This window comes from Carcharodon carcharias, chromosome 12 (genome assembly GCF_017639515.1).
Source record: "Carcharodon carcharias isolate sCarCar2 chromosome 12, sCarCar2.pri, whole genome shotgun sequence".
NCBI classification, from domain to species: domain Eukaryota; kingdom Metazoa; phylum Chordata; class Chondrichthyes; order Lamniformes; family Lamnidae; genus Carcharodon; species Carcharodon carcharias.
In genome coordinates, this window is record NC_054478.1 from 118,196,912 (window position 1) to 118,219,292 (window position 22,381).

The 22,381-nt window shown below is 45.9% G+C and overlaps 1 protein-coding gene across 3 annotated transcripts in view; it reads right to left on the reverse strand.

Moving 5' to 3' along the window:
* The window catches only part of cops8 (COP9 signalosome subunit 8), a 99,457-nt gene that overhangs the window by 16,176 nt on the left and 60,900 nt on the right, over positions 1-22,381 (reverse strand). For 2 of the 3 annotated variants that reach the window (XM_041200069.1, XM_041200068.1), the window contains exons 4-5: positions 6,486-6,618; positions 738-845 (exon numbers count right to left, since the gene is read on the reverse strand). In XM_041200069.1, the coding sequence (XP_041056003.1) occupies positions 738-845; positions 6,486-6,618 (241 nt within the window). The remainder of the gene's footprint in view (positions 1-737; positions 846-6,485; positions 6,619-22,381) is intronic. The other variant, XM_041200070.1, reaches the window with a different exon arrangement.

Genomic DNA, 22,381 nt, shown 5'->3' on the forward strand with positions numbered 1-22,381 from the left:
CAAAGAAGGTTCACTAGGCTGCTTTCTGAGATTAGAGGGTTGTTTTATGAGGAAGGGTTAAACAGGTTGGGCTTAACTCATTGGAATTTAGAGGAACAAGAGATGGTTTTATTCAAACATATAAGATTCTGATGCAGTGGTATCTAGAACTAGGGGGGCACAATTTAAGCATAAGGGTTTCCCCATTTATAACAGAGTTGAGGAATTTCTTCTCTCACAGAGTCATTAGTCTTTGGAATTCTCTTCCACAGACAGCAATGCAGGCTGGATCATTGAATATATTCAAGGCTGAGTTAGGCAGATTTTTGATTCACAAGGGAGTCAAGGGTTATGGGGACAGGCAGGAAAGTTAGGGCCATAATCAGATGAGCCTTTATCTTAATGAATGGCAGAGCAGGCTCGATGGGCCAAATGACCTGCTTCTGCTCCTATTTCTTATGATCTTAACGTGAACTAATCATATCCCTAACAGCATGTAACATGTGATGAACAATTTGCATTTTTTTAAAAATCTAGTCCAAAACATCTGGAACACATTAAATTTTTACACTTACAAATACTTGAAAATATTGACCGAAAAACGCAATATTTAGGATCAGAGCCCAAATGTATGCAGCAGTTCTTGTGGAACCAGAGTTTACAATGAACAGCAATGGCAGACTAACCATTTTAAAATATTTGGTTTTGTACACAAATATATTTGGCTATTTGTTTTAGATTATCAGTAAAAATACTACCTTTAACAGCATCTTCTACTGGAAGTCCCACAAAGGCTGCGAGATCATCGGCACTAATCGAGGTATACGCTTGGGCAACAAGACCAAAGGCACGTCGTCTTGTTGCATCTTAAAAGAAAATTAATAGAACAGCTATGAGACTTGGGTAATCGGCTGCAAACCTACATTGCTTACCTTTCAGCAGCAACCAGTTTTTTTTTAATCTTAAAAATGTGGTCCACCAAATTAATGTGATGCAAACGTCATGACACAACTTATCCACTCAAGCGAAAAATGCTTGGGAAAGCTATGAAAGGAGTGACTCGCTCTTTTGATCTGGTAAGGTTATCAAAGTTTACACAGGGAAGATTCTGTATTTATTCCACAGCTGGTCTGTAGGAGAGCTGGCCTATCTGAGAGCATATCATTAAACAATAGTTTCTGTCACACAAGAATGTGTGTAAATGTCCAACATGTCTCCTTTAAAAATAAAAGTTCCTTTTACAATACTACTTCCATGAAGTGCACATATGTAAGTGGTTTGCAGCTATCAACTTAAACTTTGGCACCATTGTAATTTACTCTCTATAAAAATTACAATTATAAGATAGGACATATTCAACAGCAAGATTTGCAGTCAATGTTGAGTCTGCAAAAACATGCATTTGATGAATGTGGCTAACTGGTAGAAATGTTATAGAATTGAGCTTTTTTTGCTAACAAAGCAACTGGAATCAACTGGAGTAAAACGAAAAACCAGCTACGAGACGTTGTTACCTTGATCGAGCTACAAAAAAGTTTAGAAAGGGTAAAAATCAAATCTGTTTATGTTTGGAGGCACAAACAAAAGGTTTGGAGCTGAGACAACTGAATGGTAAACCTTTCATTTCTCCATAAATACAGAAAACCTGCACAAATCAGGTTATTTAACTATCATTATTTAACTCCAGATTGGGTCAGGGGTGAGGGGAGGAGAAGGAAATAAGTGTGGCATTAAAAAGTCCGATTTTTAGCTGTTCTCATCTATGCTAAAGCATTTTTGATTGAAAAAAAAGATTTTCCAATGTTATTCAGGTTATTCTATGAAGCAAAGACTTCCATGTCATTATATTATGCCTTTTTTATCACAGACCTAAGCAATTTACAGCCAATGAAGTACTTTTTATTGTGAAGCCATTGTTCTATTTGTAGGAAACACAACAGCCCATTTACACACAGCATTCTCCCACAAGCAGCATTATGACGATGATCTGATAAACATTTTTTCAATGATACTGATTGAGAGATAAATATTGGTCAGGGCACTAGGGATAACGCCCTTGCCTTTCCTTGAAATAATGCTATGAGTTCTTTTATGTCCATGTCTGAGAGCAGACAGGGCTGCACTTTAACAAACTTTAAATACGGCACTTCCCACAGTGCAGCACACAGAGAGGGTGTCCTGTTTTTTGGGCTGGCAAAAGGGTAACAAAGCACTCAAGTTCTTCCAAGAGCCTGATCCAAAGGGAAAGAAGCCTGACTTAGTAAAGCTACTCCACTCAATGCCAGTGATAAGTGGAAGTGGAGAAGGGATGAGACGGTCTCCATTCCATGAAAATTAAGCTGATGGGTTTGAAAGACTGCCCAGCCCAAGTGCTTAAAATTTATAAGCAGGAATAGACAGCAGTGAACCAAGCACAATCAACTGGTAATGGTAATGGTCCAGGGAAATGACAGTGAAATAGTGGTGAACACAACTTCTAGATAGGTATTCTAAGGTAGGTTGTCTGATTCAGGTATTGAAAAGCATATTGATTTACAGCACTACTTCGCTACTTTTCAGGTTCCAAAGCTGTCAGATGTGCGCAGTTTTACAGAGGATTCATATATGTGGAGGGGTCGTTTAGGTGAATAACATAACAGTATAATTTTAAAAGCAGCACGTTTTCTGAATTTTTGCTTGGTGTGGGTAGCACGCATAAGGCCACATTTATTATCCTTTACAAAAACAGAATTACCTGGAAAAACTCAGCAGGTCTGGCAGCATCAGTGGAGAAGAAAAGAGTTGACATTTCGAGTCCTCATGACCCTTCAACCGAACTCATCCTTTTCTATTTATTACCCATGACCTAAGAAGGTGGTGATCCTGAGAGACATACTGTTAAGATTGAAAGTATGGGCCTGAATCAGGCTTTGCCTTGTTGCACTTCACATTGAAGATACCCTCCATTGTGTTGTGTGGCACTACCACTGTATTAAATGGGATAGATTTTGAACAGATCTAGCAACTCAAGGCTGGGTAACCATGAGGCACAGTGGGCCATCAGCAGCAGCAGAAATGTACTAAACCATGGTCTGTAGCCTCATAGCCCAGCATATTCTCCCACTCAAACATTACCACTAAGTCACGGGATCAACCCTGGTTCAATGAAGGGTGCAGGGGGGCATGTCAGGAGCTGCACCAGGCTTACTTAAAAACGAGGTGTCAACCTGGTGAAGGTACAACAGTGTTTCCAACAGCATAAGCAGCAAGTGATAGACAGGATTAAACAATTCCACAAGCAGTAAATCAGATCCAAGCTCTGAAGTTCTGCCACATCCAATCATGAATGGTGATGAACAGTTAAACAACTCATTAGAAGAGGTGGCTCCACAAATATCCCCATCCTCAATGATGGGGAAGCCCAGCACATCAGTGCAAAAGATAAGGCTGAAGCACTTGCAGGAATCTTCAGCCAGAAGTGCCAAGTGGATGATCCATCTTGGCCTCCTCCTGAGGTCCCAGCATCACAGATACCAGTCTTCAGCCAATTCACAACTCCACGTGATATCAAGGAACAGATGAAGCCACTGGATACTGCAAAGGCTATGGGCCCTGACAGTAGTCCAACAACAGCACTGAAGACTTGTGCTCCAGAATTTGCGGCGCCACTAGCCAAACTGTTCCAGTACAGCTACAATACTGGCATCTACCCAGCTATGTAGAAAATTGCCCAGATATGTCCTATACACAAAAAGCAGGACAAATCCAACAGGGCCAAATACTGCCCCATCAGTCAACTCTTGATCATCAGTAAAGTGATGGAAGGGGTCATCAACAGTACTATCAAACGGCAATTGCTAGCAATAACCTGCTCCCTGAAAACCAGTTTGGGTTCCCCCAGGGCTCCTGACCTCATTACAGCCTTGGATCAAACATGGACAAAGGAGCTGAAGTCCAGAGATGATGTGAGAGTGACTACCCTTGAAATCAAGGCAGCATTTGACCAAGTGTGAAATTAAGGAGCCCTAGCAGAACTAAGGTCAATGGGAATCAGAGGGAAATCTCTCCACTTGTTGGAATCATACCTAACACAAAGAAAAGTGGTTGTGGTTATTGAAGGTCAATTATCTCAGCTCCAGGACATCACTGCAGGAGTTCCTCAGAGTAGTGTCCTAGGCCCAACCATCTTCAGCTGCTTCATCAATAACCCTCCTTCCATCATAAGGTCAGAATTGGGGATGTTCATGGATGATTGCACAATGTTCAGCACCATTCACAACTCCTCAGACACTGAAGCAGTCCATGTCCAAATGCAGTAAGACCTGGACAATATGCAGGTTTGGGCTGACAAGTGGCAAGTAACAGTCACGCCACACAAGTGCCAGGCAATGACCATCTCCAACAAGAGAGAATCTAACGATTGCCCCTTGACATTCAATGGCATTACCATCACTGAATCCTCCATATCAACATCCTGGGATGTTGTCCAGAAACTGAACTGGACTAGCCATATAAATACTGTGGCTACAAGAGCAGGTCGGAGGCTAGGAATCCTGCAGCGAGGAACTCACCTGACTCCCCAAAGCCTGTCCACCATCTACAAGACACAAGTCAGGGGTGTAATGAATACTCTCCACTTGCCTGGATAAGTGCAGCTCTAATAACACTCAAGAAGCTTGACACATTCCAGGACAAAGCAGTCCGCTTGATTGGCACCCCATCCACAAACATTCACTTCCAAGCCACACACCATCCTGACTTGGAAACAGATCGCTATTCCTTCATTGTTGCTGGGTCAAAATCTTGGAACTCCCTCCCTAATAGCACTGTGAGTGTACTTTCATCACATGGACTGCAGCAGTTCAAGAAGGCAGCTCACCACCACCTGCTGAAAGGCAATTAGGGGTGGACAATAAATGCTGGCCTAGCCAGCAACACCCACATCCCACGGACAAATAAAAAAGAACTATCCCTGTTTAAACTAAAAACAATATTCATATGACCATCTTTGGCTGATTGATGCATAGTTGTGCAATTCATCCATAGAGTTTGTCACTCCTTGGCAATGAAATGCTCAGTGGATTCTATATACACATTATTACAGATTCACTCAATCTGGTTGCAATCTGAAATTCAAACTTTCTGGCCTGCAATCTGAGCAGCCAAAATGCCTAAATTACCTTGACAGTTTGACAAAAATTAAGAAAGCCACCCTCAAATAGTACAGAAGTTATATGCAAAAACAAAAAAAACAGAATTAAGCTGACTGATTTATCAAGCCCATCCCATACTGCCATGGTACAACACTGACACTTATTTGCTTCCTCCCGATCATTACTATCACCAACCAGCCTTACAATCTACTGGAAACAAACCGTAAGCCAATTTACTGAAAAAAAAGTTCTAGGAAATGTCTCTCCAACCCCTAAAAGTGATCCAACAAGTTCTAGGAGACCTAGGATAAGAGGACACATGTACCCAATTACCCCTCTTAACCAGTTTACAATACAGTCAATGAAATTCTTGCAGTTTGCAGCATCATGTAGGAGAACATAACATTTTTCTCAAAGAGCAAGTGGGCGAAACACATATGGGATATTTATAAATCTAAACAGATAACACAGTTTCTACTTTAAACTGGGGATCTCAGGCAATCTGGATGCATTTCCTACAGACCTTTACCAATGGTTCTCCTCCAACCTGCTCCAGTTTCTTACAAATTCCAAAACCCATCAGAATTGCAACTGATTTGCTCAGCTGCGCTAATGAAATAAAACACCGCCAACTGTAAAGTCTGAACTGGGTAATGGCCTAATCCAAAACAATGCCATGCTCTTTAATGAACTGTCCTCCTTAGGCCACAGTTATCAAACTCCTGCCAAACATAAGCTATATCAAAGTTGATGCAAACTCATATCATTAATGTCTAAGTAATACCATTCGACACAATATGAACAGGGACTGAATGCAGTATATAAATGATGTATCTTTTATTCACCAATTTCTGTTTCATGGGGAATGAACAACCAGCGTACCCTATAATTTTTTTTCTAGTGCACGGCTGATTCATTTAAGTGTGTGAGCACTTTCAATTTTTTTTCTGCGGTCCCACGTGCAAGGTAACTGAAGGGGGTCAATTTGTGCAAGGCCTGCGTGGCAACTGCTTTGAGCAGCACCAGATCCAGTCCACATCCTGTACAGGAGCCACTCACAACAGTGCCAGATCCACTCTGCAGCCCAAAATGAAATGATTCTATCAAGTGCCAGTTCTTTTCCACAAAGCAACGGGAAGCTGCTCTGAGTAGCACTAGGTCTAGTTATACAAAGACTTCAAAAGCTCTTCAGAGCCTGGTTGGCAATTCCACAAAACCAGATATAGAATCAGAAAGCTACTAATGTGCAGTTTACAAAATACTTGTATTCTCTACCTTCCCTCATTGGGATGCACATATTCTGTTTCCTCAAACCTCCCATCACACAGTCCCCCTGAAAATACTTCAATTCTGAAGCACTGATGAGGTTCATACCTCCCAGTTCCTCCATGATAGGCTGGATGGTTTCAGACCATTGATGTGAGCTAATCACCGTGTAAATTCCAGGAAAGTCCCTTTGCCAGATACGCTGTCCCACAGACCAAATTGCTCCCAGTTCAGGATTAGCCTACAATATAGAAGAGAAGAAAACATCAGAGATAACAAAACATTAGAGTTCAGTTGGTGACAAGCGTGGGAAAACATTAGTTGGCCTGGAACTACCTTGTCAAGTTGAGGAGGCTTTCTGAGATCGAGTATTGCAGGAAATCACTGCACAAGCCCAAGGAGAATACATTTTTGAAATGGAAGATACTGCTGTTGACGAACATTTGAGCCGAATTCAACTTCTGTTTTATAAACTTGACATTCCTGCCACAGGACAGGTACAGCGAATGCATGGTACTTCTAAACCAACATTCCATTAGAAGTAAAAATAATAACCAAAAACTGTGGATGCTGGAAATGCAAACCAAAAACAGAATTACCTGGAAAAACTCAGCAGGTCTGGCAGCATCGGCGGAGAAGAAAAGAGTTGACGTTTCGAGTTCTCATGACCCTGCAACAGAACTGATTGAATGTTAGAAGAGAGGTGAAAGAAAAGCTGGTTTAAGGTAGGGGGGTGGGGGCAGGGAGAGGGGGGTGGGGAAGAGAAGTAGGGGTGGGGTGTGGTTGTAGGGACAAGCAAGCAGTCATAGGAGCAGATAATCAAAAGATGTCACAGACAATGGAACAAAGAAGTGTTGAAGGTGCTGATATTATCTAAACGAATGTGCTAATTAAGAATGGATGGCAGGGCACTCAAGGTACAGCTCTAGTGGGGGTGGGGTGGAAATACTAGCCCGGCATACAAGATTTAAAAATAATGGAAATAGGTGGGAAAAGAAAAATCTATATAAATTTTTGGAAAAAACAAAAGGAAGGGGGAAGAAATGGAAAGGGGGTGGGGATGGAGGAGGGAGTTCAAGATCTAAAGTTGTTGAATTCAATATTCAGTCCGGAAGGCTGTAAAGTGCCTAGTCGGAAGATGAGGTGCTGTTCCTCCAGTTTGCGCTGGGCTTCACTGGAACAATGCAGCAAGCCAAGGACAGACATGTGGGCAAAAGAGCAGGGTGGAGTGTTAAAATGGCAAGTGACGGGGAGGTTTGGGTCTTTCTTGCGGACAGACCGCAGGTGTTCTGCAAAGCGGTCGCCCAGTTTACGTTTGGTCTCTCCAATTTAGAGACCACATTGGGAGCAACGAATGCAGTAGACTAAGTTGGGGGAAATGCAAGTGAAATGCTGCTTCAATTGAAAGGGGTGTTTGGGCCCTTGGACGGTGAGGAGAGAGGAAGTGAAGGGGCAAGTGTTGCATCTTTTACGTGGGCATGGGGTGGAAGGGGTTGAGGAGTAGGGGGTGATGGAGGAGTGGACCAGGGTGTCCCGGAGGGAACGATTCCTACGAATGCCACCTGGGGGGTTGAGGGGAAGATGTGTTTGGTGGTGGCATCATACTGGAGTTGGCGGAAATGGCAGAGGATGATCCTTTGAATGCGGATGCTGGTGGGGTGATAAGTGAGGACAAGGTGGACCCTATCATGTTTCTGGGAGGGAGGAGAAGGCGTGAGGGCGGATGTGCAGGACATGGGCCGGACACAGTTGAAGGCCCTGTCAACGACCGTGGGTGGAAAACCTCAGTTAAGGAAGGAGGAGGAACTGTTTTTGAAGGTAGCATCATCAGAACAGATGCGACGGAGGCAAAGGAACTGAAAGAATGGAATGGAGTCCTTACAGGAAGCGGGGTGTGAGGAGCTGTAGTCGAGGTAGCTGTGGGAGTCGGTAGGCTTGTAATGAATATTGGTGGACAGTGTATCACCAGAGATTGAGACAGAGAGGTCAAGGAAAGGAAGGGAAGTGTCAGAGCTGGACCATGTGAAAATGATGGAGGGGTGGAGATTGGAAGCAAAATTAATAAATTTTTCCAAATCCAAACGAGAGCATGAAGCAGCACCGAAGTAATCATCGATGTACTGGAGAGAGAGTAGTGGAAGGGGGCCAGTGTAGGACTGGAACAAGGAATGTTCCACATACCCCATAAAGAGACAGGCTTAGCTGGGGCCCAGTCGTACTCTGGGCCCCTCCCGCAACTCTTTCTCCGGTAAATCGATGATTACTTCAGTGCTGCTTCATGCTCTCGTCCGTAATTGGAAAAATTTATTAATTTGCTTCCAATCTCCACCCCTCCATCATTTTCACATGGTCCATCTCTGACACTTCCCTTCCTTGACCTTTCTGTGTTAATTTCTGGTGATACACTATCCACTAATATCCATTACAAGCCTACCACAGCTACCTCGACTACAGCTCCTCACACCCCGCTTCCTGTAAGGACTCCATCCCATTCTCTCAGTTCCTTCGCCTCCGTTGCATCTGTTCTGATGATGCTACCTTCAAAAACAGTTCCTCTGACATGTCTGCCTTCTTCCTTAACTGAGATTTTCCACCCACGGTCGTTGACAGGGCCCTCAACCGTGTGCGGCCCATCTCCCGCGCATCCGCCCTCACGCCTTCTCCTCTCTCCCAGAAACATGATAGGGTCCACCTTGTCCTCACTTATCACCCCACCAGCCTTCGCATTCAAAGGATCATCCTCCGCCATTTCCGCCAACTCCAGCATGATGCCACCACCAAACACATCTTCCCCTCACCCCCCCTGGTGGCATTCTGTAGGGATTGTCCCCTCCGGGACACCCTGGTCCACTCCTCCATCACCCCCTACTCCTCAACCCCTACCTATGGCACCTCCCCATGCCCACGCAAAAGATGCAACACCTGCCCCTTCACTTCCTCTCTCCTCACTGTCCAAGGGCCCAAACACTCCTTTCAAGTGAAGCAGCATTTCACTTGCATTTCCCCCAACTTAGTCTACTGCATTTGTTGCTCCCAATGCAGTCCCCTCTACATTGGAGAGACCAAACGCAAACTGGGCGACCACTTTGCAGAACACCTGCGGTCTGTCCGCAAGAAAGACTCAAACCTCCCCGTCACTTGCCATTTTAACACTCCACCCTGCTCTTTTGCCCACATGTCTGTCCTTGGCTTGCTGCATTGTTCCAGTGAAGCCCAGCGCAAACTGGAGGAACAGCACCTCATCTTCCGTCTAGGCACTTTACAGCCTTCCGGACTGAATACTGAATTCAACAACTTTAGATCTTGAACTCCCTCCTCCACCCCCACCCCCTTTCCATTTCTTCCCCCTTCCTTTTGTTTTTTCCAATAATTTATATAGATTTTTCTTTTCCCACCTATTTCCATTATTTTTAAATCTTATATGCCAGGGTAGTCTTTCCACCCCACCCCCACTAGAGCTGTACCTTGAGTGCCCTGCCATCCATTCTTATTTAGCACATTCGTTTAGATAATATCAGCACCTTCAACAGTTCTTTGTTCCATTGTCTGTGACATCCTATGATTATCTGCTCCTATGACTGCTTGCTTGTCCCTACAACCACACCACCCCCCACCCCCACTTCTCTTCCCCCACCCCACCTTAAACCAGCTTATATTTCACCTCTCTTCTAACATTCAATCAGTTCTGTTGAAGGGTCATGAGGACTCGAAACATCAACTCTTTTCTTCTCCGCCGATGCTGCCAGACCTGCTGAGTTTTTCCAGGTAATTCTGTTTTTGTTCCATTAGAAGTGATGGGCCGCTATGGAGGATTTTCCTAACGGTTAACGACAGGGGTGACTGCAAAAACTAATCCTTCTCAGCATCTCATGCTGGCTCAGCAGTTACAGAAAATAATAACAGACTCTTACAATCAGACCCTGGGGTCTACTCATGTTGCACAGAGTTTTGCTCTCGAGAATGGTACCATGTCAGGAAATTTCTCAGCTTGCCACACCCTTCTCGGGAGACACTCCCCGAATGGCAGGATATTGGTGAAGGGGGCAGGGGGTGAGTGTGGGATGGAGTTTGGTCCAGCAACCCCTGGAGGCAGCCACAAATGCTGCAGAGTGCCTAGGCAGTCTGTTTAAAATCCCCACCCCAGTTTTTTGGGACATTGTTCCAGTTGGTTGCTTGAGGGGTGAGGCCACTCACATCCTCTCATACCCCCCCACTCAATTCCCATGTCTCACCCATGCAAACTCATGTCCACCCATCCTCAATGGCCTCTCATAGCCTCCATGCCAACTCACCCCCATCCACACAAAATGACCACTCATGCCCTCCATGCCATCTTAATGCCAAACAGCTATTGTAACTGCTGGAGTGCAGCGTATTTTAACTTCTTACTGACATAGGCAGGCTGTTTTGTTCTCAATTTTAAAGGCCTTGGAATTTAAATAACTTCACATAGACAGTTCTATAGACCTTAGTTGCCCTTCAAATATGTCTACTTTAAAAACTTGGAACTCCCATACTACGGGTTAAGATCCTTGCTACAGCGAACATAGGGTCTGTTTTAACTCAGCACTGAGTTAAAATTCCCCTGCTGACTTTGGGTTTCCCTCATGTGAGTCACATCCTGCTACTTTTTGCATACTGGTAAAAAATGAATCTGTTTGAAATGAGGTTGTAGGGGATGAAGACTTCCACGTCCAGGTATCATCCCCAATTTTGGAAGGTCCATGGAGTCTCCACAACTCCCCAAATTTCCAAGCCATGGTTTTTAACTAAGTAAGATCTCAGTCGAATGAAGTCTGTAAAGGACTGATTTGTTCAAAATCCATTTTGTACAGGATTTAACAAGGTTGAAACGGGGAGAAACTAGAGCTGCAGTCTTGAGTAAATAGGATAACAAAAGCATGAACTGTAAATATTTGATGCTTGTAAGTATTAGAAATTTAATGTAATGGGATTGAATGAGAAGGGGATTGATGTACTGTATTTTGGAGCCAGGAACGGATTGGTAGTTCGATGCAGTAGGCTGCACTGAATCTGCCAGGGATACTCTGTGTAAGGGTATATAAATAACAGTATTGAACTTGTGACACACACAGCATTTATCAGTAGAAATATTGGCTGGAGGTATGTGGTCTTTGCTGACTTAGGAAGACAACATGCAGTGGAGAACTTTAAATCATGTATTGGTAAGAGAAACTTTCTTCAGTTGTACAAAATGTATGCACTCTTTCTCAGTGGAGCAAAGTCTACAGTAAACAAAACAATTTCAATTATAATGTTTCAACATTTTTCTGAAATGTCGTCAAGCACTTGACATAGAATGAGTAGTCAAAAGTCACAAACTACAATCCACTTATAAATACATGGGGTGAGACAAACATGGTTCAACACATGGGTGGCATTACTTATTGAGATTACTTCTAAGTAGGGAAGCAACTTGGGGGCTGTAACTTCCGAGCTCCAAGGCACTGTACTGGTGGGGTTACCCCAAAGTTGCGCTGGGGAATAACATTCAGAGTGTAACAGGTAAAGTTTGCACAGTAATTGCCGGACGTGCAAACTTCCCCTGGGCAATTGCCTTGCACTAGGAACCATCCACAAGTGTGATTTAAATCGCAACCTTCAGATGGTTCCGACTAGGCTACATCAATAGCTAGTTACCCACAAAGAGTTAGAAGAATTAAAACCTCTTCAAAATTCTGGGTAACTATTGTACAGGTGCAAGCGACTAACTCACCGACAGGAACTCCCCAACCTATGGGATTCCACCACCCTCATGGGGACTCTTTGGCCAAGCCTGACTCTCACCCGACAAACCCCCCCCCCGCGCACCCCCCCCCCCCCAGCTCCCCCCACCTCCCAGAGGCACAAGAACCCCCACACACCACCTCCTCACCAGAGGCCCGACAACCCCCGCACCCCCACCGCCTGAGGCCTGTCCCGACCCGATGCCTTCGCCACCCAAGACTTGAAACTTGCCGCCCTTCCCCCGCGCTCCCAAGGCCCGGTATGACCAAAGACCCCACACAGGCTCGACCCCCTCAAACCCCCATTTCCCAAATCTTACCCACTTACCTTCTGCTTGGCCTGTCAAGGACCTTTAAACTTAATGGATCTTTATCTTAGCTTGTTCACAGCAGCTAGTGCCATAAAGAAAAGTGTCATGGCCTCCTTGCATCGGACAGGGCTGCCCTTCGATGTTAGGCCCCAGGGAACGCTGTACCCGGCCTAAGTTGGAAGATAGGATGAGACAGGATGGAAAAAAAATTAAGGTAAAAAACTAGGAGCTGAGTGGCAATCTGCCACTGAATTGCCACTCTGAGGAAGTTCAGGCCTGGGATTTCATGGGACACTGAGCTTCAGTGATATACAGACCCTGTGCAAATTCAGGGAAATCTATGATGGCAGTGAACTTTTCGACTTGCAGTAAAGCAATCCACCATAAACAAAAACAGAATTACCTGGAAAAACTCAGCAGGTCTGGCAGCATTGGCGGAGAAGAAAAGAGTTGACGTTTCGAGTCCTCATGACTCTTTGACAGAACTTAAGTTCGAGTCCAAGAAAGAGTTGAAATATAAGCTGGTTTAAGGTGTGTGTGTGTGTGTGTGTGTGTGTGTGTGTGTGTGTGTGTGTGTGTGTGTGTGTGTGTGTGTGTGTGGGTGGGTGGGGGGGGGGTGGGGGCGGCGGTGGCAGAGAGAGAGAGAGAGAGAGAGAGAGAGAGAGAAGTGGAGGGGGTTGGTGTGGTTATAGGGACAAACAAGCAGTGGTACAAGCAGATCATCAAAAGATGTCACCAACAATAGAACAAAAGAACACATAGGTGTTAAAGTTGGTGATATCATCTAAACGAATGTGCTAATTAAGAATGGATGGTAGGGCACTCAAGGTATAGCTCTAGTGGGGGTGGGGAGAGCATAAAAGATTTAAAAATATTTAAAAATAATGGAAATATGTGGGAAAAGAAAAATCTATATAATTTATTGGAAAAAAAAACAAATGGAAGGGGGAAACAGAAAGGGGGTGGGGATGGAGGAGGGAGCTCAAGACCTAAAGTTGTTGAATTCAATATTCAGTCCGGAAGGCTGTAAAGTGCCTAGTCGGAAGATGAGGTATTGTTCCTCCAGTTTGCGTTGGGCTTCACTGGAACAATGCAGCAAGCCAAGGACAGACATGTGGGCAAGAGAGCAGGGTGGAGTGTTAAAATGGCAAGCGACAGGGAGGTTTGGGTCATTCTTGCGGACAGACCGCAGGTGTTCTGCAAAGCGGTCGCCCAGTTTACGTTTGGTCTCTCCAATGTAGAGGAGACCACATAGGGTAACGAATGCAGTAGACTAAGTTGGGGGAAATGCAAGTGAAATGCTGCTTCAATTGAAAGGAGTGTTTGGGCCCTTGGACAGTGAGGAGAGAGGAAGTGAAGGGGCAGGTGTTGCATCTTTTGCGTGGGCATGGGGTGGTGCCAAAGGAGGGAGTTGAGGAGTAGGGGGTGATGGAGGAGTGGACCAGGGTGTCCCGGAGGGAGCGATCCCTACGGAATGCCGATAGGGGGGTGAAGGGAAGATGTGTTTGGTGGTGGCATCATGCTGGAGTTGGCGGAAATGGCGGAGGATGATCCTTTGAATGCGGAGGCTGGTGGGGTGATAAGTGAGGACAAGGGGGACCCTATCATGTTTCTGGGAGGGAGGAGAAGGCGTGAGGGCGGATGCGCGGGAGATGGGCCGCACACGGTTGAGGGCCCTGTCAACGACCGCGGGTGAAAACCTCGGCTAAGGAAGAAGGAGGACATGTCAGAGGAACTGTTTTTGAAGGGAGCATCATCAGAACAGATGTGACGGAGGCGAAGGAACTGAGAGAATGGGATGGAGTCCTTACAGGAAGCGGGGTGTGAGGAGCTGTAGTCGAGGAAGCTGTGGGAGTCGGTGGGTTTGTAATGGATATTGGTAGACAGTCTATCACCAGAGATTGAGACAGAGAGGTAGGGAAGGGAAGTGTCAGAGATAGACCACGTGAAAACAATGGAGGGGTGGAGATTGAAAGCAAAATTAATAAATTTTTCCAAGTCCCGACGAGAGCATGAAGCAGCACCGAAGTAACCATCGACGTACCGGAGAAAGAATTGTGGAAGGGGGCCGGAGTAGGACTGGAACAAGGAATGTTCCACATACCCCATAAAGAGACAGGCATAGCTGGGGCCCATGCGGGTACCCATAGCCACACCTTTTATTTGGAGGAAGTGAGAGGAGTTGAAGGAGAAATTGTTCAGTGTGAGAACAAGTTCAGCCAGAGGGAGGAGAGTACTGGTGGATGGGGATTGTTCGGGCCTCTGTTCGAGGAAGAAGCTAAGGGCCCTCAGACCATCCTGGTGGGGGATGGCGGTGTAGAGGGATTGGACGTCCTTGGTGAAGAGGTAGCGGTTAGGGCCAGGGAACTGGAAATTGTTGATGTGACGTAAAGTGTCAGAGGAATCACGGATGTAGGTGGGAAGGGACTGGACAAGGGGAGAGAGAAGGGAGTCAAGATAATGAGAAATGAGTTCTGTGGGGCAGGAGCAAGCTGAGACGATCGGTCTACCGGGGCAGTTCTGTTTGTGGATTTTGGGTAGGAGATAGAAGCGGGCCGTCCGAGGTTGGGCGACTATCAGGTTGGAAGCTGTGGCAGGAAGATCCCCAGAGGAGATGAGGTCAGTGACAGTCCTGGAAACAATGGCTTGATGTTCAGTGGTGGGGTCATGGTCCAGAGAGAGGTAGGACGAGGTGTCTGTGAGTTGACGCTCAGCCTCCGCGAGGTAAAGGTCAGTGCGCCAGACAACAACAGCACCACCTTTGTCAGCGGGTTTGATGACAATGTCAGGGTTGGACCTGAGAGAATGGAGTGCAGTAAGTTCAGAGAGAGAGAGATTAGAATGGGTGGGAGGAGCAGAGAAATTGAGACGACTAATGTCGCGCCGACAGTTCTCAATGAAAAGATCAAGAGAAGGTAAGAATCCAGAGGGAGGGGTCCAGGTGGAGGGAGAATATTGGAGGTGGGTGAAAGGATCCGTTGAATGGGGAGAGGGCTCCTGCCCAAAGAAGTGAGCCCGGAGACGAAGACGGTGGAAGAAGAGTTCAGCATCATGCCGAGCCCGAAATTCATTGAGGTGAGGGCGTAAGGGTATGCAACTAAGTCCTTTGCTGAGCACTGAACGTTCAGCATCGGAGAGGTGAAGGTCAGGGGGTATAGTGAATACACGGCTGGGGCTGGGATTGGAAGATGGGGTGGGGACAGAGGAACAGGCAGGGGTGGAGGGTCCGAGATGGGTGTTGGTGTCGATGAGTTGTTGGAGCTTGCGTTCCTTAGCACTTGAGAGAAAGAGAAAAAGTTTCTTGTTGAGGCGTCGGATGAGCCGAAGAGTAAAATGAAACTGGGGGCACGCGCAGCTTTGGAAAAGGGTACGGCGGTGCTGCTGGAGGGAGAGGTCGAGTGTGTTCATATGGCGGCGCATGGCACTGAGTGTGGATCTCAGGATGTGACGGGTACAGCAGTCCGAGAAACGTTTTATGTCCCGGAGATACCTGTAATCCTGGGTGGGTTCAAAACATGAGGGGTGGAATTTCAGTTGAAATCCACGTGGGGTAAGTCGGAGACGGAGACAGTCACTGAGAAAGGAGATATGGCTGTGAAAGCGGGTTTTAGTAAACACCTTGTGAAACACCAGGAGGGAAATGGAAAGCAATGAAGGTGAGCAAGGCAAAAGAGAGGAACGGAAATCTTGTCGCAGAAAAGAACAGAACTTCTTCAAGGAGGTAGGCATTTCTTGAAGAGCAGTGGCAGTCAATTAAACACAGAGATAAAAGCAAAAAAACTGCGGATGCTGGAAATCCAAAACAAAAACAGAATTACCTGGAAAAACTCAGCAGGTCTGGCAGCATCAGCGGAGAAGAAAAGAGTTGACGTTTCGAGTCCTCATGACCCTTCGACAGAACTTGAGTTCGAGACCAAGAAAGAGTTGAAATATAAGCTGGTTTAAGGTTTGTGGGGGTGGGGGGGCAGAGAGAGAGAGAGAGAGAAGTGGAGGGGGTTGGTGTGGTTGTAGGGACAAACAAGCAGTGGTAGAAGCAGATCATCAAAAGATGTCACCAACAATAGAACAAAAGAACACATAGGTGTTAAAGTTGGTGATATTATCTAAACGAATGTGCTAATTAAGAATAGATGGTAGGGCACTCAAGGTATAGCTCTAGTGGGGGTGGGGAGAGCATAAAAGATTTAAAAATATTTAAAAATAATGGAAATAGGTGGGAAAAGAAAAATCTATATAATTTATTGGGAAAAAACCAAAAGGAAGGGGGAAGAAACAGAAAGGGGGTGGGGATGGAGGAGGGAGTTCAAGATCTAAAGTTGTTGAATTCAATATTCAGTCCGGAAGGCTGTAAAGTGCCTAGTCGGAAGATGAGGTGTTGTTCCTCCAGTTTGCGTTGGGCTTCACTGGAACAATGCAGCAAGCCAAGGACAGACATGTGGGCAAGAGAGCAGGGGAAACCTCATTTGTACAGATCGTTCTTGATTACTGTTAGTTTCAAAGAATTAGAAAAGTCAATATTCTCACAAACCACTGGGGCCACGGACCATCATTCCACCTGCTCCATAACTTTCCCATTTAGCAATAAAGCAAATGTGCTTGCCGCTGATCTCGGTTGTATTTTGAATACCTCTACTACCTTGCCCAGCAAGTTTTAATCTAATCATTCTTCATAATGGGGCCAGAATTTGCTACCAAAATAACAATGAGACTAATAAAACTCACTGTAATTCATGTGCAAATAATAAAGCAACCTCAGACAAGAGAAAGATATGTGGTTAAATGGATTAGCCACTATTAGTTTTGCAAAAAGTGAATTTTGCTGACTGGCTCCTTATTGAAGTGCATTGAATAGCTGTATTTGCATGGTGATTACCAAGATAAATTTAAATTGTTGAGAAGCAAATTTGAAATCGTTATATTGGGTCATAACTTACTGTAGCATCTGTGCATCTGAGACTTGCCCCTGGATATATAGGTTTTTAATTTATTTTAGTTACAGAAAGTGCAAGCTAGTAACGGTGCAGTGAGGGAAATGGGACAAAAGGGACTTTTTGGGGAACAGTACATGCAACTATGAATCTCCTTAACCAATCGCATTATAGAACTGATATGAACTAAACTTGCCACAGGAAGTTAAATGTTGTCATTTCAAATCCATAACAATGTGATGTGTTAATTATTACCAACCTCAATGGCACTGCAAACTAACTTTTACAAGGGTGGAATCTTCAGGCATTAATTGCTGTTAGAGATTTTAAAAATGTAAAATTAAAAAAAACGTACTTGCTCTTTCAGCCTCTGTTTTTCTCTGCCAATCCAATCTTTCTTTCCCCTCTATTTATTTCTCTTTCCATACCTGACTTAGTATTGAATTCACCCACTCTAATTAACACTTCCTGCTCAGTCTTTACACTGTTTATTCAACACTTCTACAATCTACCTGCTTAAGAAGATAAACAGTTGTTTGCCCTATACATGCTGAGTTCCATGTGCCAGTTCCCTCTCTGCGCCACCACCAGCTGAGACTTCCAGCATCCAGCCACACAAAAAAAATTAAGAACCTAAACATCCAAAGGAAAAAGTCTCAGATGCCGTACAAGATATGATCCAATACATTTTACATTTATTTCACATCATTTTGAATTTATGGACAGAGTCCCACTTTCTCAACTTAATTCTGCAATTACCCTTGGAATTTTGATATTTTATACATCTATAAGGATCAAGCCCAATTTAACAAATTTCTTTCTAAACTATAGAGTTTGAGCTTACCATAACTCATCCCTATTTTGCAACTGGGGTTAATCCTGCTGCTTTTTATTGCCTCCACTTTTTCTATGGTATTTCTTTGTGTCATGCTGATCGGAATTGTCAAAACTGTGCCTTATCACTGGAGCAGAAAGCCTCAATTTAACCTCTCCATGTCTTACCACTTTCTTTAAAACCATTTTGCCACATTATAAAGACATCGTTCCCAGGGTAGGATAATGGTCCCAATTTTGCTGTAGTAACAGCGAAACTGTCAGTGTTTGCCATGTTACTCCACTGATACCGAAAGCCACTCTGGGAGTTCGGACATGCAGAGTAATGTGGGAATCATAAAGCTGCTGTTAGTGAGTCAATGCCCCTCGATAAGGAGTGTGGCATTGGTTTCTACAGATTGCTATCTCCCCTGTAAGCATGGATTAATAAGAAATTCCTCTCTAACGCAGTTAGTCTTATAGTAACAACTCTGAGAAAAGTTGCACCTTGTTGAATAAAGTGTAACTCGGTTTTTAAATGGCATACTCCCTTCACAATTAGTGCAAAACATCTTTATTGGTCCTGAAAACCCAAGTTTATATTATAGAATGTCAAGTGATTAAATAAAGATTAAAAATTCCACACATTAAAAAAATATTTTTAAAAAGTCTGTTCATCTTTATTTTAGCCTCAATCTTGATATTCATAAATACATCTCACTAACCGAAAATTTAAATTTAAAGTGTTCTGGTGTGTTGTGTATGAGTACTGCAAGTTAAGTTGATGCCTACCTGCTTGTTGACATCCCTGCTGCTGCAGACTCAGACACCTCAGAACTTGCTTCAGGATTAAACAGACATGGGCAAAGAGAAAATTTCCATCATATAGGTCGCTTGATCTTCGAGATCAGCGGCAAGCACATTTGCTTTATTGCTAAATGCAAAATCCAGGCCATTATGGATTTAAAGAATATTGGTGGACTTCCAAGGGAATTGTTCACACTGAGGGAATATACTAAATTTTAATAAGGGTCTTTTCTACATAACATGCCATATATTATCAACATAAGAAATAGGAGGAGTAGACCATGCAGCTTCTCAAACCTGCTGCACCATTCAATACAATCATGGTTGATCTCGTGCCTCAACTCAATTTTCCCACCTGCTACCCATGTCCCTTGATTCCTTGAATGACCAAAAATCTGTCTATGTCTGTCTTAAATATATTCAATGATGGAGCTTTCACAACCCTTTGGGATAGAGAATTTAGAAGATTAACAAGTCTTTGAGTGAAAAGTATTCTCCTCATCTCAATCCTAAATGATCGGCTTCTTATATTGAGGGCGGAATTTTCCAAGACCGCTGGTGGTGGTCGTGACAGGTGGCGTGCGGAAAACATGACGCTACCTGCTTCACGATGGCGTGAAGGCAGGTCACGATCATACGCTCAGCCTGCTGACGGCAGGCCGCGTTTCCCGCTATCGGTTGGCGGGGAGTTAATTGTAATACAGCAGCATATAATTAAAAGGCCATCCCGCCAGGCCTTTGGCCATCCATGTGTTTCACAACAGCATGCAAGCGGGCTTTCACTTTGGGGGAACTGAGGTGAGCGAGCAGCAGCGTTCTCCACAGCTCACCCATTGTTTAAAGGCCTCGGGGTGCTGGGGCAACTGATGCCTGGCCCCAGAGGCAACTGCTGGGGTTGGGGGGGGGGGTCCGGGGGCAAGTGCTGACCAGCATCAGAGGCAACCGCTGAGGGTGGGGGCAGTGGTCAAGTGCTGCCCTGGGGCTGCATCCCGCACACAGGCAATCGAGGTTGGGGGGCAGGGTAAGCGAGGGGAGTGGTCACGCAATAAGGATACCTGTATAAACTGACCATGCTTCTGCAACTGAGACAGATCAGGTGCGGCAACTGTGATATGATTGGGGTCAGGCTCCTAGCCTGACCGCCCATGCAGGCAACGTGGAGGCACCAAAGGGCCACTAAGCACTCCATACCTTACCCCACCCCTTGCAGGAGCAGCAACCTCATGAAGGGGCAGCAGGGTCTCCTGCACACGCTGCCCAGGAGCGACAGCGAGCCATGGCTAGTTGGTACCTAACGACACCCAGGGTCTATAGACGTCGCCTGCCATTCCTGCAGATGACTGAGAACCTGTGTCGCCAACAACTGCACATGTCTAGGGACCTGGTGGCTCACATCTGCCACTTACTGCAGTGCTTGGCACCAAGGGGACATAGAGGGCATCCACTGCCATTGGTTGTGAAAGTGACTGCGGTGCTCAATTTCTATGCCAGTGGCTCCTTTCAGGGCTCCACAGATGACCTCTGTGGGATTTCAATCTGCCACCCACAAATGCATCCATGAGGTCACGGATGCTATCTTCTCCATGGCACATAACTTTGCGCATTTCACGCGGGACCCAGACAGGCAGGATGCAAGGGTCATTGGATTCTCCCTGATCTCAGGATTCCCACAGGTGCAGGGTGTGATTGACTGCACTTATATGTGGCGCTCAGGTCTCTGTCTACACTCAGTGGACTTCATCAACCGCAAGGGCTTCGATTCACTGAATGTGCAGCTGGTATGCGCCCACCAGGAATGCATCCTGCAGGTACACGCACGGTTTCCAGGGATTGTGCACGACGCCTACACCCTCAGTCGCTTGTAGATCCCTGCAAGTCTTTCAGGGTCCACAAAGGCTGCAGGGTTGGCTCCTCGGGGACAAGGGCTACCCGCAGAGGCCGTGACTGATGACACCCAAGCGGCGGCCTCAGACTGCAGCAGAGTGACGCTATAATGAGGCTCACGCAGCAGCTCGCAACTTGGTGGAGCAGACCATCCGCTGAAGATGCGGTTTTGGTGCCTGGGCCAGTCCGGTGGAGCCCTACGATACAGTCATGCATCATCGTAGTCTGCAGCGCCCTTTACAACCTGGCGCTGCAATGGGGGGAGGAGCTGGCTGAAGAGGAGATGGAGGAGCTGCACGTCTCCTCCGATGAGCAGAACGCCAGTGGGGATGAGGGTGAGGGGGTCCTCGGTGGTGATGACGAAGGGGATGAGCAAGGTGCACTTGGGAGGACCTCACAGCTGCCAGATTTGTGGAGGATGATGACAACATGCAGTGAGGTGACTCCATAGATCCTCACATCACAGTTGTGAATGTTTGACTCCAGCCTGGCTTATCGCAGCGCCAATATCCTCTGTGAGGATGCGCCTATCATGGAGATGCAGTGGAGGCCCTAATAGTCGCTCGATCGCAGGAGAATGACAACATGCAGTGAGGATCCTCCATAAATGGCCTCTGAGAATGTCTGACTCCTGTCTGGCCGAGGGCAGCTCGCTTGCACTCCACGATCAGGGCCATCTCAGAGATGCAGCCATGAAATTTGATGTTGTGTCCACCTTCGGCACCTCAGCCCTCCAGGAGCTGGCATTACTGGTCACAGGTACCCGTGTGATACCTTAAAGGTGTTGAGAGCACACAGAGAACTTTTTGGTGCCTGCCCACTAGATTCTGGCAGCAATGACCAGCACTGCTGAGGTGCAGGCATCAGTAATATTTCCAGGTGGCACAGAGCACATGGAGGAGGCCCTTGGGGACTGAGACACCTGCCTTTTATCTTGAGCAGAAAGATTTCACATCTGAGTGACAAGAACACTGCTCATCAGAACAGGGGGCCACAGGCAGAGAGACATTCTTAGGAGTTTATTGACAATAGTGAACAGTACATACAAGTGATCAACACCGGTGGCCAGGCTGTGCAACTATTTTTGCCTAACTTTCCTAATCCTACCGCTATGTCTTGGTGCTCCCCGGGCATCCACAGCAGAGGTGGAGGCAGTCTGCTGATTGTGATGTCCTGTCAGCGATGAATTTGGCAGGCGTCCTCAGGAGGGCTGAGACTTGGTGGGCCCCTAGCTGCTTTTAGGGTCCTGCTGTGAGGCAGTGTCACTCTCCTCGGCCTGTGAAATTGGATCTGCGGAGGTCACAGGAAGAGGGGAGTCAGGTGGGCCGGTCACTCTCAGAGTTACCTGGGTGGGTGGCCCCGGAGCATGCACCTGCTGATTCCCCTCCCTATGGGTGCCCGAGAGCACATGGCTGGCTTTGTGGAGCTGAAGTGAGATCAAGCTGCCTAGCTTGTGTACATGCTGTTGGAGGACAAATATGGCCAACTATGGAGCTCAGCCTGCGCAGCAGTGC